At 43.9% G+C, this 15,414-nt stretch overlaps 1 protein-coding gene across 2 annotated transcripts in view; it reads right to left on the bottom strand.

The window, feature by feature from the left end:
- Positions 1-15,414, bottom strand: part of LOC115515011 (synuclein alpha interacting protein) — a 160,859-nt gene that overhangs the window by 57,237 nt on the left and 88,208 nt on the right. For both annotated transcript variants that reach the window (XM_030317119.1, XM_030317139.1), the window contains exon 3: positions 7,667-7,739. In XM_030317119.1, the coding sequence (XP_030172979.1) occupies positions 7,667-7,739 (73 nt within the window). The remainder of the gene's footprint in view (positions 1-7,666; positions 7,740-15,414) is intronic.

Raw genomic sequence — 15,414 nt, 5'->3', positions numbered from 1 at the left:
TTTTCTTTCCCTTTAACATTGTCTTTCTTTCTTTTCTTCTTTTTTAAGTTTATTTATTTTCAGAGAGAGAGTCCCACAAATGGGAGAGGGGCAGAGAGCGAGAGGAAGAGACAGGATCCCAAGCAGGCTCTGGGCTGACACAGGGTTCGAATGCATGAACCATGAGATCATGACCTGAGCCGAAATCAAGAGTCGGACGCTTAACTGACTGAGCCACCCAGGCGCCTCGGTCTCATTTCTTAATTCTACAATGCTAGTCAAATGTAGAAAATTAGGGAGCTGTGGTATTTGTAGCTCTGGCTAAGCAAACATAAGAAACGTTCATGGAAAGAGATGATGGGGCAAGCGTGTGATGTATTTAAGCTCTGCTCCTTCTAGCCCCGACTCGTTATTTGCAACATGACCAGAGGTTTACTTTGAACTTTTCCATCATCCCCCTGCTCCTATCTTTCCCCGCACTGACTTACACCCTTCCTCTCAGAAACATAAGCTAAGTGTTAACAGATTAAAGGCAGAGGTGGTCTCTCCCTCTGGATGGGGAGGCAGGTCTACTTTCATGGGTAAGTTTTGGGCTTCATTCAGAACGATGGCCGTGCCCATTCTGTAGCAGCAGGAAAAAGCAGCAGCTAAAAATTTCCCTGCATTATGATTATAACCATACAATAACAAGGCCTCAGGAAAAGAAAGGCTAGAAACAAATGTAGAGTGACATTTTGTTTTGGTGGTAGGATTAGTTGTAGTTTTTACCTTCCACTTTTTTTTTTTTTTATCTTTTTAGACAAAGAGAGAGAAAGCAAGCACAGCTGGGGGGAGGGGCAGAGGGGGAGAGAGAATCCCAAACAGGCCTGCACTATCAGCACAGAGCCTGACCTGGGGCTTGATCCCAAGACCCTGGGATTATGCCTTGAGCTGAAATCAAGGGTTGGACCCTCAACCAACTGAGCCACTCAGGCACCCCCCTATCTTCCATTTTTCATAATGGATTATATCACCTTTATAAGTGTAGTTTTGGTAAAGAAAAATAAAAACCATTGTTTTACTTGACTAACATTCTCATCTAGATGTTTTATTGTTTGCACATTTTTACTGCGGTTAGATAACTGAGATTTTTGTCATAGTTGTTAGATTCTTTGCCATATTGGATTGAAGTGTTCGTTTTCTTAACTGAGGTCTTAGAAAATGCGTTTCTCTCTTCTGTGGAGTCCATTTTGCATTATATCATATGAGATACGGTCATCAGCAGGCCTTCCAATTTAAACTGCCCCACCAACCTTCACTTACAAGCTTTTAGCATTAAACCTTAATAAAATTGAAGATAGAAGGGTTATATATTTAGCACCATCAGCTACATTACAGAAGGGTCAGGGGGATAAATTTCATGTCAACTTACTCTTTTTGCTGCTGGCTGAAATCCTTGAAAATCTTTAAAAACCACATATTTTCTTATTTTATTTATTTGTTTTTTTAATATTTATTTATTTTTGAGAGACAGAGAGAGACAGCATGAGCAGGGGAGGGGCAGACAGAGAGGGAGACACAGAATCCGAAGCGGGCTCCAGGCTCTGAGCTGTCAGCACAGAGCCAGATGCAGGGTTCGAACTTACGAATCGTGAGATAGTGACCTAGGCAGAAGTCAGACACTTAATCGACTAAGCCACCCAGGAGTTCCCCCCACCTTTTTTTTTTTTTTTAATTTTAGATAGAGAAAGAGAGCACACGCTGAGGGGAGGGGCAGATGGGGAGGGAGAGAGAGAATGGTAAGAGGCTCCATGCTCAGTGTGGAGCCCAATGCAGGGCTCAAGCCCGGGACCCTGGGATCATGACCTGAGCCAGAATAAAGAGTTGGATGCTCAACCTACTGAGCCACCCAGGTGCCATGAAAACCAAATATTTTCTAAGGTACAGCGTTTGTCACAAAATCTGCTCTCAGAGAGGCTAAAACTATACCAAATGTGCAATGCGTTTAAATATAAAACCACAGTGCCTTTTACCAAGTATCTACCAGATTTGAAGTTTAAAAAGAAAGGCTTTCCTTTGCTCCCTGTAATGTAAATTGTAGTCCATATTATGTAGGGTTTAAAATTCTTTCAGGATTGGGGCGCTTGGATGACTCAGTCGGTTGAGCGTCCAGACTTCAGCTCAGGTCATGATCTTGCGGTTTGTGAGTTCGAGCCCCACGTCGGGCTCTGTGCTGACAGCTCAGAGCCTGAAGCCTGCTTCAGATTCTGTCTCTCTCTCTCTCACTCTCTCTCCCTCTCTCTCTCTCTCTCTCTCTGTCTGCCCCTCCCCCGCTTACACTCCGTCTGTCTCTCTCAAAAATAAAACAATAAAATTATTTTAATTTCTCTCAGAGTCTGTTGTCAAACACATCCCAGGGCCATTTATTACTGTTACATAACTGGGTTTTCTCTCCTCGGTGCATTCTGAGTTCTCAGATGCAGAGCAGCATTAATATTTATCTGCCTTCCTTCATGAGAAAATTATCCAATGGGCTTAGCACATGCGTATTTGGAAAGAATCACAAGACACTGAAAGCACCGTGAATTGAAACCTGTGTGCATTTGAACGTCCAATCAGTTAAAGAAAACTCCAAGTCAATGAAACTGAGTATGTCTGATTTGAACACCATATGTCGACATACATTACTCATCATCTGGAGAAAACCGTACGGCAGAGTTAACACTCACTGCCTTGTGCTGTCCTCTGTTCCTTCATGAGCGGCAGGGATTAAGCGGAGGATACGTGCAAATGTTTCACCAATAACTTCATTTCCCAGGTGCAAGTTTTCACACATAACTTCCTTGCTGCTAATCCTTGTTTCACACCAGTAGCCACCCATGGCTCCTGGGATGAAAATTCCTGCTCAGTCGACTCAACTTCATAGGGCTCTGGAGTCAGAGCTGGTTTCAAAGGCACCTGCCAGGTCCAGAATTTTGGGAAAATTATTTATGCTCTACGAGCCTCAGTTTCCTCGCCATTAAATTGGGCATAATAATGGTCTTCCCTCAGAGAATTATCCTGAGGACAAATAAGCTGCTTATGGAGGACCTGGGACACTGAACACCAAAGAAATAACTTGGATCTCTCAACAGCACCAAGGAGCTCCAAAGAGAGGCCAAGTCTGTCCTGAAGGGTGCAATTTCTAGTACTTCACCTCCCTCCGACCTTGTTGTGGGACCTCCAGTACCTTCACGCGGCTTTTCTTTTTTTTTTTTTTCTTTTTTTTTTTTTTTCAACGTTTATTTATTTTTGGGACAGAGAGAGACAGAGCATGAACGGGGGAGGGGCAGAGAGAGAGGGAGACACAGAATCGGAAACAGGCTCCAGGCTCTGAGCCATCAGCCCAGAGCCCGACGCGGGGCTCGAACTCACAGACTGCGAGATCGTGACCTGGCTGAAGTCGGATGCTTAACCGACTGCGCCACCCAGGCGCCCCTCACGCGGCTTTTCAAAACTTCTTTTCTTGCAAAAATCTGAAGCTCAGTCACAGTGCAGTGTAACTGATGGAAGATAGTTTGAAATATTATTCCTGGCAGAGGAAAGTGTAGATTTCAACAGGAATCGAAGCCCTCGGCTAACAGAAGGGCACCTCTAGGACATGGTCAAGCCCATCAGAGAGCTAGTGGAAGTGAGTGGGACGCCGCCCCAAGCCTCTGACAACACTCTGCCATTTGCCTTTCTCAATGCCCACCATGGGGCTGCCCCAGGGTCTAGGGATGAAGCGGGGGGGTGGTGGTGAGCTCTAGGCTGTATGTCTCATGGAAGGGCTTCCAAGGCCACCAGCAGGCTCTTCTGATGTTCCGGCTCCTTGAGAGGAAAAGGCAGAAAGGACAGGCATGTGTGTTGTCTCTGCAGCTCACTTGGGAAGGCAGGGGAGTTGGGTGGTGAGTCTTGGCAGGCTGACCGTGGGGCTGACGGGCTCTCATCAGACCACAAGTGGAGCCACCCAGGGTGCTCCAATTTAAAGGAGGGTGCTGGTAATTTGCAGTCATCCGCGAGACAACAAGAATGAGCAGGACACGCTTAAAACTCTGGAGGGAAACTTCAACCTGGAGAAGACAAGACCCGGAGGGCATGCCAACTCTAAACCCTTGGCACCTTGTCCAGGAGGGGTGGCCCTTCTCCATGGATCCAAAACAAGAACCAGGACTGAGGGATGGAATTTCAGGGATGCTTATTTGGGCTGAAAGTAAACAATTTATGGATGGGACCGTGAGCTCTCTGTCATTCGAATGAGCAGGAAGGATAATGAGGATCCCCGTCGATGGGCTTTGGACCACATGATTTTGTTTTTTTGCCTTTTAAAAAACTTTTTATTTGTAAGCCATTAATTTTTCTCGTTTGTAAATACATTTATGAAAGTTAAAAAGAATCAGTACAAAGAACACCTGTGTACCTTTTATCTGTATTCATCAACTGTCCACATTTTACTCATTTACTGTATTACCTGCATGTTCACTTGCGCGGTCTAGCAGACCAGATAGGTTTTGGGTTCCTTCTGTTGAGAGTTAGGATTCTACACACCGAGGCTTCTTTCCAAGTCACAAGATTTTAGAAAAATTGAAATCCTGCTGGTGGTGCTTTCCGTAGCACTTAGCATAAAGCCGAAGTCCGCGTACGTGATTGATCGATAGAGCCCTACAGAGTCTGACTCTGACCATCTCCCAGACCTCATCTTCATTTTGATCACCCTGCTGCAGCTACTCTGGTTTTATTTTTCTTCCTCATACATGCGAGGCTCATTCCTGGCATAGGGACTTTGCTATATAGCTCCTCTGCCTTCAACAATCTGCACTGGTTATCTCTGGCCGGGTCTTTTATTAACACTCCCAGACCCTCCCCTCTCCCCTGCCCCACCAAGTGCCCTCCTCCAACTCCTACAAGTTACTCTATCACATTGCTTCGTCCCCTCTTACCACTGTGTGAAATGATCTGGTATTAATTCGTTTGCTTGCCTTCTTGCCACTCCCCGGAATGAAAACATTGTGAGAATGGGGGCCTTGTCTACATCTTACTTGTTCCCGTGTCCTGAGTGTCAATGACAAAAAGTATTCAATTTTTTGCTGAATGAATAAATAAAAAGGACAAATGGGTCCGAGAACACCTGGTCAAGGACTTGTTTGTGCAAAAATGGTTTTCAAAAGAGCCTTGATCAGGTGGAGTGTATTCTAAGCGAAGAGAGGTTTGGGGAAGAGTCTCCCCAGAGGCTGCCCCATCCAAAAGAAGGGGTGGACTCTTTTCAGAGGCCAGTGTGCCTTCGACTGCTGTCTGTTTGAAAAGATTACCATAAAGGTAGACATGAGCAAGGCCTCCTGGAGCCAAATCCTCATGGGTAGTTGATATGAGCAAGAGTGGAGGGGTATAAGGAGGTGGTACTTCCATATCTGGATACCCTTGGAACTGAGAATGCCTCAATGCTTTCAAAAACTAGCTGTGAAAACTCTTTACTATGTTGAGATTCCTTTCAAAGGAGCTCACAGATTATCTACGGTGATGCTACGGATAGATGGATTTTTCTATATGTTCTTTCTCTAGGATCACTCTTGCTGTGGTAGAAAGTAGTTTCGCAGCCTCCCAGTGAGGCCTACATGGGATGCTAGTAAAAGGCCTGAGTCTTGCCCACATGCATCCATTTCCTGTCAGGTCTAATTACTGCCGAGGACCTTGAGCACTGGGTCTTTGCCCTGGGTGAAGTCTAAAAGCTTCGACACTTGAAACTGGCCTCCTTCTCAACCAGAGCAGAAATATCCAACATCACCTATTGTGCAAGCGGTGGGAAGACACGTGACCTGGAGAAAGTGGAGTGAATCAGCCCCAGGAAAAATGATCTTTAACGGCTTTGGTTAATGCACTTACCTCAGTAAGCAAGAATAGCTATTAAACAGAGAAGAGCAGTTCACCACAGTCTATGAGGCAAAAATGCTGATTTTGAAAGTTTTGAAAGGATAATATCTTAAAATTAAATTAATGCCACTAAGTCAAGCTATTTGAGAGGAAGCCTACGCGATGGAAAAAGAACCCACTCGAGAGGTACACTTGCTGCTGTTTGAATCCCAGCTCTGCAACTTAACTGCTACGTGACTGCAGGCAAGATATTTAACTTCTCTGCTGTGCCTCAGTTTACCCACCTATAGCATTGGCATTCTACGTACTCCACCCATGGGGACTTTAGGATTAACAGAGCTAATGTGAGGAAAGGGCTTACAACAGTAGCTAGCACAGAAACAGTAACTTTAGATACCTCACCTAACTCTAATCCTAACAACACCTGGTAACATTGGCAGAACAAGCTTCTTCTTTATTTTGTTGACAATCAGTTTGAGGCTGTACGTCATATGGGTGATAAGTCACTGAACCCTAACTTGGACTCAAGTCACTGCCCACAGTCAGCAATCCCACCTTGGAGCCTGGCAATGGCTTGTAAGGAGGCACATCTTTAAAAGCCTCATGGCTAGAGCCTTTGTTGAACCCGCCAGAAACTTGACATTGTTTGAAATTAAAAGGAAAAAGAAAAAGAAAAAGAAAAACCCAAAACTCTGAAGGTAAATGAAGACTTTTATGCGAATGTAGAACTATCCTCTGCGTTTCTGACCCAAACATTGAAGTATTACTTTCACTCACACAAAAAACAGAGATAAACAAACCTAGAAAGACTAATTATTTGCCCCATCTCCTCTAAGCAAAGTCTCCAAAGTAAACAAGCCGTCCAGGAGAAAAGTAGATTAGCTTTGGGCAAGTCTTCAGTTAGAAAGGCCTAGAATTCCAGTAGCTATACAGGTAAGGGTCCTCTATGAAACCCGATACACATCATCTGAGGATTATCTGGAACCTTCCATTCCCCATGGTTCTCAGGATCCTAGCTACTATCAGAGGAGGTGAGCTTGGCACGATCAATGGTGGTACCTTAGGGCAATTACTTTGAAAAATAATAAACATCCTTTCTTAGTTTAACGTCATTGTATCATTTCCATCAACATCCTTTTTTTTTTTTTTTTTTTTTTTTTCATTTTCGCCCATCATGGAGAGAAAAGGAGAGAAACTTAATTTGATTTACAGAGGGAAAAACAACCCTGAATGTATTTTTTTTTTTTTTTGGTCGGGGTGGGGGTGTGTGCAAGGAGAAAAGGTCAACCAGCTGGTTTTCATCTGTATGCCATAATTCTCTGTTTAGTTTACACTATTAAACTCCAAAGCTTTGCTTTAATCTTAACTGTTACAGTATGCCTTCTTGCAGATCCTATCATGTCGCATCCCTGATAGGGTTTCAGATTCTGGCAAAGCACCATCCCCCAAGCTGGTCCTTGCCATATGGGTAGTAAATGCATCCAACATTTTTTCATTGGCGCCTCTATCATTATGTTTTGTCACCAATGGTTTCTCGGGTTTTCAGTAAATTGCCGCGTATACTGTGGTTTGGAGCTGTCGAGATGACGGCCTACGTTGATTTGTAGACAGCCGAGTCCTCATTAGGGCCTCCCTGTCCTGTTAGCCTGTGGAGGGTGACCTAACATCTGTTCGTTGAGGGGGTGTGCATAGGGGGGTGTAGGGAGAAGCTGTAAAGGAAAGACAGAAGGCAGGGGCAAGTTGTGGGAGGGAGAGGCAGCTTCCTGGAGCCCTCCGCTCTCTCAGAGTCAGGAGAAGGAGAGGGATGAGGAGAGGGACCTACCTGATCTGTCTTCGCTTTGCGCATCACATCTTCGGCACAGTTCGGGGATGGTCTTGAGCGACGTCACCGAGTACTGGATGGGAAGCCGGAGGAGAAAGGGAATAAAACAACAATTTAAAACAAGAGCATTGCATTCATTCAAGCGGCCAGAAAAAGCAAAGCACGAGAAGTGACACTTGAGTACAACATGTAGATCCAGAAAGGTCGAATTTTATCCTCAACGGGCTCCTCAGTGATCTGGCAGTGACCCAAGCTCTATCTGTATACATCTAAGCAGATGTACATCAAGAAGGGCTATGTACCCCTGCTTTAACATGCAAAGTGTATCCGGCAGACATTCTCTCTCTTGTTGCTTCTGCGACTTGTGGAAGATGGAAGAATTTTCTGGCCTTGAGGAATTTCCGGAAGGTGTCTGGAATACATGCGTTTTGAGTCCGATTGTGAAGGGCAAGGGGAGAAGCACCCAGCTTCCTGCAGCGCCCAGGGTAGCCAGGAGCCTCACCTGTGCTGATATTCTCTGGGCTACACCAACGTCCCTCATGTCGCCACTTGCCAGAGGTTTTACTGTGTGGCATCCGTGAGCTCCGTGGGAAACACAGGGGGTGATGTTATAAAGAGCAAGAGGAGCTTGGTTCTCTGTCTGGAAGCTAATCTGTTTTATGTATAGATTAGACCGAACTGAAAGAAACCAGCCCCCGGGATCAACCGGGCACCGACTCAGGGGCCAGCTATCAGGATAACAAATTACGACATAAGGGGGCATAAAACCAGAAGGGCTAAAACAAATGGAAAATCAATAGCTCTGATTTACGGGGGCTCTGTCTGATGCCAATCAATCTTTCTTTAGAGAAGGATGTTTTAAAACAAAATAGATAGGATGAACTATTTCTTTAATCAAAGGACCATCTTCAATCATACATTAACTCATAAAATCCAGCTATCTACAAATATTTGGCTCTGTACCTTTGGGAATACTGTTCTTATGGGAATGAGAATTGTGATAAAGGACTTCACTCAGAATTTGGGGGGGGGGAATGAGAAAAAAAAAACCCTTTAATTAATCTGAAAGAAAAATGATCACGGGAAACTTATTAGGATTATTCTAGCATTACAAATGAGGAATGTGTAATTAGGGTACATTTGTCAATAAGAAGGTACTCTAGTGAGCTTGATGTTGACAGATGAAGTCAAGGGTCTACATGGAGACCCCCCAGTGCTTTCCACACGATGGCAGGACAGCAAGACAGAGGGAGGGGGCAGTTGTATGTATTGTCAATTTGCCAACCGCATGTCACAAACAAATTAAATCTGCAGGTCTTGCAAGTGAAAAATGAAATCTCAAATGACCAATTAGAGAAATTACTCCTACCTGTCTGATGCAATAACATCCTGTTTATGTTAGCCAGTCCTCAGAGACTACAGATGCTACTAGTCAATCCACTCACATACTCAGAAAGAGAGAGTCTTGAACCAAAACTGAACTTCAAGCATTTTTCCCCTTTTACAGTATGTTCTTTGGGGGATGGGGGTAACATAGGTACAGAAGGCATTTTTCTTGTTCCTAATAAGGTGCCTTATGTTCCTGGCCAAGTACAAGCTCTCTAAGGAATCCGGTAGCTTCTTGAGACCAGCTGGTACAGGTTAAATAATTACACAGTTTACAATTCAATTAAAACGGGGTCTTTTGTTTCCGTGGCCATGCGCCCCACAAAAGCACCCTTTGGCAAAGTCTCACCCTTGCTCCTTCTGTCTTGTTTTGTTGTTCTCCCAAGGCAAATTTTAGAAAGAGGGAGCTAAAGATGGATTAGTGTTTAAATGGAGTTAATGATAAACTCAATAAGGTTGTTCACGGGGCTTAATGATATGTATTTGATTAAACTGGCTGCGGGGCTTCCTGCATTTTCAGCCACATGCATCCTGACCACCACCTCTCACCCCAAAGTCGGCTACATCAGAATCTCTGAATTATGGGCTCTACCCCCAGCTCTTCCTACGTGACCTCAAAGATCCTGAGTGTGCAGCAACTTGTAACATAATGACATTTAAGTTCGAGCAGCACAGGCTGCCCGGATGGTGTGGGGACTGAGCACCAGGCAGAGGATGAACCTCACGGAGCCCCACGCACCGCCTCAACCTGTGTTAACCCGCAGCAGCTCTGTCTCTCCACCCTTGGCGTACAGAAAGTCACTTCTGTGAAGGTATACGTCTCAATTCTTTGGGAATAATGACCTGGAAGAAAAAGTCATGTGCTGTGCCTGGTGATGAAAATTACAAATACAGCCATCTAAGAAAAGGATGATGTGTTGGCCAGACAATCAAAGTTTTGGGGAACCGTAAGGGTATGTGGAATGTCAAATTCAGCGAAGACTCCAATCTACACTGTGAACTAATCTACTATCCTTTATAAAGACACAAGAAACAGAATCAGTTTGGGTGTTTGTTTCAGTAAGCACAAACGCTGCTCTCTGGATAGGAGATGAAGCTTAAGAGAATGTTGTACGGTCAGGTCACGAAGGGAAGAGTGGCCAGAGAAACATACAATTCACAAAACCAACATGCGAAAACATTTTCATATTTGCACATTTGGGAATAAGCAAATGACCCAGGAAGTCTCTCTCACGTGAGTGCATTGTCCTACCATCTGGGAGCTAAAAGGGAGGGCTCCCCAGCCCTTCATCCCAGTACAAAGGACAGATGGCCTTTTAGAAGGAGCTGTCTGATAGCCAAGCCACCTCATTCTCCGGACAGTGGCCAACTCCCTGGGCAACAACTACTGTCATTTTGGCCCTATCAGAACCAAAGTCCAAAGTGTCTTCCCTATCTCTTGCTCCCAACCCCAGCCTTTATATTCTGTTCCCTTGATGCCTTTTATCCTTGGGTGATTAGAGAGAGGGGGGTTGCAGATGGTTGTCTCCTGGTTTTATGCCACTCTTGTTCTTTTCTAAAAATCTTCCAGAGGTTAGTCCCGTAGAAATAGCCTTTGTGATTCAAACTTCCTTTCCAGGTCTCAAGAAAAGCCCCTTCTACAGGTTGACCAGTTGCCTCCACTTCTTCAGGGTGCATGCAGTGTGCATTCAAAGTTTAGTTCCACCTTCTGTACCTTGGCTGGCAAAGCTTTCCTCTGGCCAGGGAAAAGCTGCCTTTCTGCAAGGCCAACTTGCGTTGTGCTTTCTGCACGAAACCCTGGCTAACTGCTTCAGCCCTAAATGACCTTGCTCTTTACTGCCCTTGGTAAAATACTGCCTTGCCTTGGGCTCTGTTGTTTCCTAGATGTTAGTGTTGGCTCCCACAATTGCCTGAGGGAAAGGATGATGTCTCTGACTTGCATATACACGTGGCACACAGTGGCTTATTAACTATTTGACTGGAATACCAAGACAAACACACATTTGATGGATCCCCGGCAGAATATTACAGCGTTTCAAAGGACTTCTTTCATACTTAGGTAGTAAGTGTGCATTTCTTCCATGCTTCCATACTTGCACTCCAATTAACTGGCTTTCTAAAATGCAGATTTGACTAAGGTGCTTCTCTGTTTCACATCCTTCAGTGGCTCTGCACGGACTACAGGGCAAAGCCTCAGCATGGCACAGGAAGCCTTCCATGAGCTCAGACTTATCTCTTACCATTGTTCACTTCGTTTTTGATTGTGGCAATATGAAATTTCTTAGGGATGCCATATCTGCTGTTCTACCTGTCTATACTGTTAGGCGTGCCATTCCATCGACCTGGAATGATATTCCACCCAGTTCATTAGGCAAACCTTTTTTAATTTTTCAAGATCGGCCTGGGAATCACTTCTATAGAATCTTCTCCCACACTCCCAGATGGAAGTAATTCCAGCTTTCAAAGTGTGGTGTCTGGACCGGGGGCACAGACACCATCTAGGAAGTTGTTAGGAATTCACAGTCTTGGGCCCCATCCCAGAAACTCTGAGGGTAGAGCCCAGCAATCTGTATTTTTACAAGCCAACTAGATGATTTTGATGCATGCTAACATTTCGGAACAACTGCTTTATATATAATTTAGGCATAAATCCATTACAGAATCCATCCATGATATTTCACCTATATGTTTATGTCACTGCTTTCTCTGCTTCCTGAGGGTGTGGACAATATTGTGTTTACCAAAGATAGTGGGTACTTACTGAACTTGAATAAAATGAATTCCCCTATGTAATCATGATTTTAGTGGCAATAATAAAAATAGTAATAGTAATAGTTAATAGTTATATAGCACTCATCTTCTTAAAAAATCCCTCATTATTACAAGTCTAGCCATGAAATTATGGTATATTTAAAAGAAAAAAAAACACACCTCTAATAGATTAACAGTATGGGTACTGGCTGATGCCTTAGCCTTCTGTATAAAGAACAATGGATCTGGACCCAGAAGATGCAGATTCAAGCCCCAGTTCTGGTATTTGTTTAGTTTTTAAATGTTTATTTTTGAGACAGAGAGCAAGGGCACACAAGCAGGGGAGTGGAAGAGAGAGGAGGAAACAGAGGATACAAATTGGGGTCTGAGCTAGAGCCCCATGGGGCGCTCGAATTCATGAACTGCGAGATCATGACGTGAGCTGAAGTCAGATGCTTAACTGACTGACCCCACCAGGTGCCCCAAGTTCTGGTATTTATTAACTGAGGTTCTGGACAAACCAGTCATTTCATATCTCTGGGGTTTGCTTGCTTTATTTATAGAACACAGATAATCATATGTGGATAATGCAAGTGAAGTCAGTTTACAAGCCGTGAAACGATGTTGAATGTTTTTGTCTCTTCTCCCTAACCTGTTTTCCACCTGTGCACATAGCCCTTCCCTCATCATCTTCATTGCCCTCCTGACTTTGAAGCTCAGTTGATCCAGATGTGGGAATTTAAGAGACAGAAGACGGGGTTGAGCCGGGACTGGAAAGGAGAGCCCAGCCTGTCCCAGCACATTACTTAACTTCTCTTTGGTCTTTCCTCCTTTATGAGAGTCCATGGCCAAGGGCTGACACTGAAACATTCCTTTGCGAACTCGAGTTGATATGACACAAGACAATCCTACACATCCCTGCCTGAGCCAGTCAATTTTGTCACTCAGCCATGCAAAACAGTTTGAGCGTGCATGGGATTCATAACAGTGCATGATTTCTACACCAAGCCATAAGGATCTCTGACCATCCTAGATATTGTTCAAGACTGAAAGGCTTTGGCCCTTACTCCTGAAAGCTGGAGCCAGTTGGGTGAACATGCAGACATTACTCAAGCGGTAATGAGCCACAGGGAAAGAATAAAAGAACTAAAATCCCAAACACCTTTTGAAGCTAGAGACTTTTAAACAGCTAAGGTCTCATTAAGTTTCCAAAAGAAACAATTAAGCCAGTCATCCAAACAACCATCCTGAAATTCATGATTTCTCACAAAGCTTTCCAAAATTCGGGCAGGCATCTCAATACACACCCAGTGAAACAGCAACCGTGTGTGCATGCAAAGCTGGCAGTGAAAGCAGACACACCCTGAAGCGAGGTTTTCAGAAATGTAGTATTTTCCTGAAGTCTGGAACTCCTCTCCAGGGGCCTGCCCTTCCAATTGAGGAAGGTGTGTCCTGACTTCATGCCTTCCCCACAGAGGATGTGGCATTAACAGTCCACCCCTTCGCCACTAGCCCTCCACTTGTGCTCACGTCTCTTCCCCTCCCATCCCTTCAGGTCTCTGGCTCTGCCATCATCCCTCGTCCCTCCATCTTGTCAGTCACCCTCTCAACATCAGCTCTCTCCTCTGACAAACAAGCAGCTCTGCCACCTGAAGACATGCTGCCTCCTCAGTGAATCATGGCCTTTCTTGCTCTTGTGTTCACTGCCATCTTTTTTTCAAGAATTGCTGTGATTCTCTTCTCTCCTCCCTCATCTCTTACATTTGCTCTTCTAGCCACCACAACATGGCTTCTGTTCACTACCCCAAAGGCCCTGCTCTTACTATGGCCTCCAATGGGTCTTGACTGGAAAATCCAACCATTCTCTTTTTTATCATGACCCAATCCCTGCTATTTACCCCTTGCTTCTTTAAATTCATTAGATACCTCTCTTCCTTTTAAGATCCCTTAGCATTCCTCCTGTATTTCTGAAAACAATTTCCCAGTCTCTTTCATAGAAGCCTCTTTTCCCTCGTCCCATGTGGGACATACTTCTACGCAGTTCCGTTCTTGGAATGTTATTCCTTCCACATTCCATGTTTCACAGGTGGCCATACAGACGCCCACAGTCTCAACGACCATCTCTACATAGTACAAATACTGGCGATCTACGTTTTTATACATTCATCCCAGATGGCTTTAAATACATTTCCTTCTACCATTTAGGCTTTGCGAAAGAAAATTATTACAAATGATCCTCTTTTCAAATGCATTTGATTTTTGTTCTTGTTCCTTGTTTTTATTCTATCGAGAGGGTTTTTTTTTAATTAATAATAATCAAATTCTTGGGGTGCCTGGCTGGCTCAGTCAGTTAAGTGTCCTACTTCATGGTTGGCCTTACATCAGGCTCTGTGCTGACAGCTCGGAGCCTGGAGCCTGCTTCAGATTTTGCGTCTCCTTCTCTCTCTGCCCCTCCCCCACTCACGCTCTGTCTCTCTCTGTCTCTCAAAAACAAATAAACATTAAAAAAAATTTAAAAAGATAATCAAATTATTTTACGCTAAGACATATTTTGTAGCTGGTATTTGGGAAAACTCAGTAACTGTTTTGCCCATTTTAAGAGTTTACCACATACAGCATTATATTGCTCATATGTGTAGTTAGGCAAAAGATGAAGGTCCACATTGGCAAGTGTGGTGAGATATCACAGCAATGAGTGGTCCCCCTTTGTGAGGACAAGTGATCATGGATGAGAAGAGACCTCAATGAACTGAGCCAACCACAGGTAACCAACAAACCCAGCAGCAGTCATTTTCAACACGGGGGTTACATATATGGTTTCTGCAGCCAGACCGTCCATGTTATATCCTGGCTTCACCATTTTCCAGATAATTCATATTAATTACTTAACCTCTGCCTACCAGTTTCTTCGCCTGTAAAGCAGGGTAATAACGGTGCTTATATCAAGAGCATGCTGTGAAGACTATGAATTTAATAATGTAAAACATAGGTAAGAGTGTCTGATACACACTAAGTGTTCAATAAATGCTAGCCATTACTTACATTAACAAGTATACAAAATGAGCATGTGGAAGTGAAGCCAAAGCAAGGGCAACTATTGAGGCAAAAATTCCAAGTCACAAAAAAATTACAAAAGAAATTTAACTTGCAGTAGGACCCAGGGCTGGCTATAATACTTGTTCAGCCTCAGTGATGGTCTAGTTTCAATTGTGAGCCAATTATCAATCACCACAAAAATATAAAGGCCGTCAAGAACAGAGTTTGATATGGTAATTAAATCTGACCTTCTATGGATTCAACTGGACATTTCACAATATGCTCAATTATTATTAAAGGGTCCTGGAAACTCTAAGAACATAGATCCGGTCTGTGTCATTCACCCGAGCTTAGAAGTGCTCTTGGAACACTATAACTGTTTAATGCATGTTGTTGAGTAGATCACCACTAAATCTAGTACATAAATGGTAAATAGTTTGTGTGAATAATCTGCATTGTCAATCTAATATGTGCTATAACTCATAAGCAAGATAAGACATTTTAGGGCTATCTGCAGAGTAAGAGAAGAGCAAAAGAAAAAATCTGGCAGTTGTTCATTCTTGGAAATCATTCTA

The sequence above is a fragment of the Lynx canadensis genome, chromosome A1 (assembly GCF_007474595.2).
Source record: "Lynx canadensis isolate LIC74 chromosome A1, mLynCan4.pri.v2, whole genome shotgun sequence".
Classification (NCBI taxonomy): Eukaryota; Metazoa; Chordata; class Mammalia; order Carnivora; family Felidae; genus Lynx; species Lynx canadensis.
The sequence above is the reverse complement of the archived record's forward strand: the minus strand, read 5'-3'. Positions and strand labels throughout refer to the sequence as shown.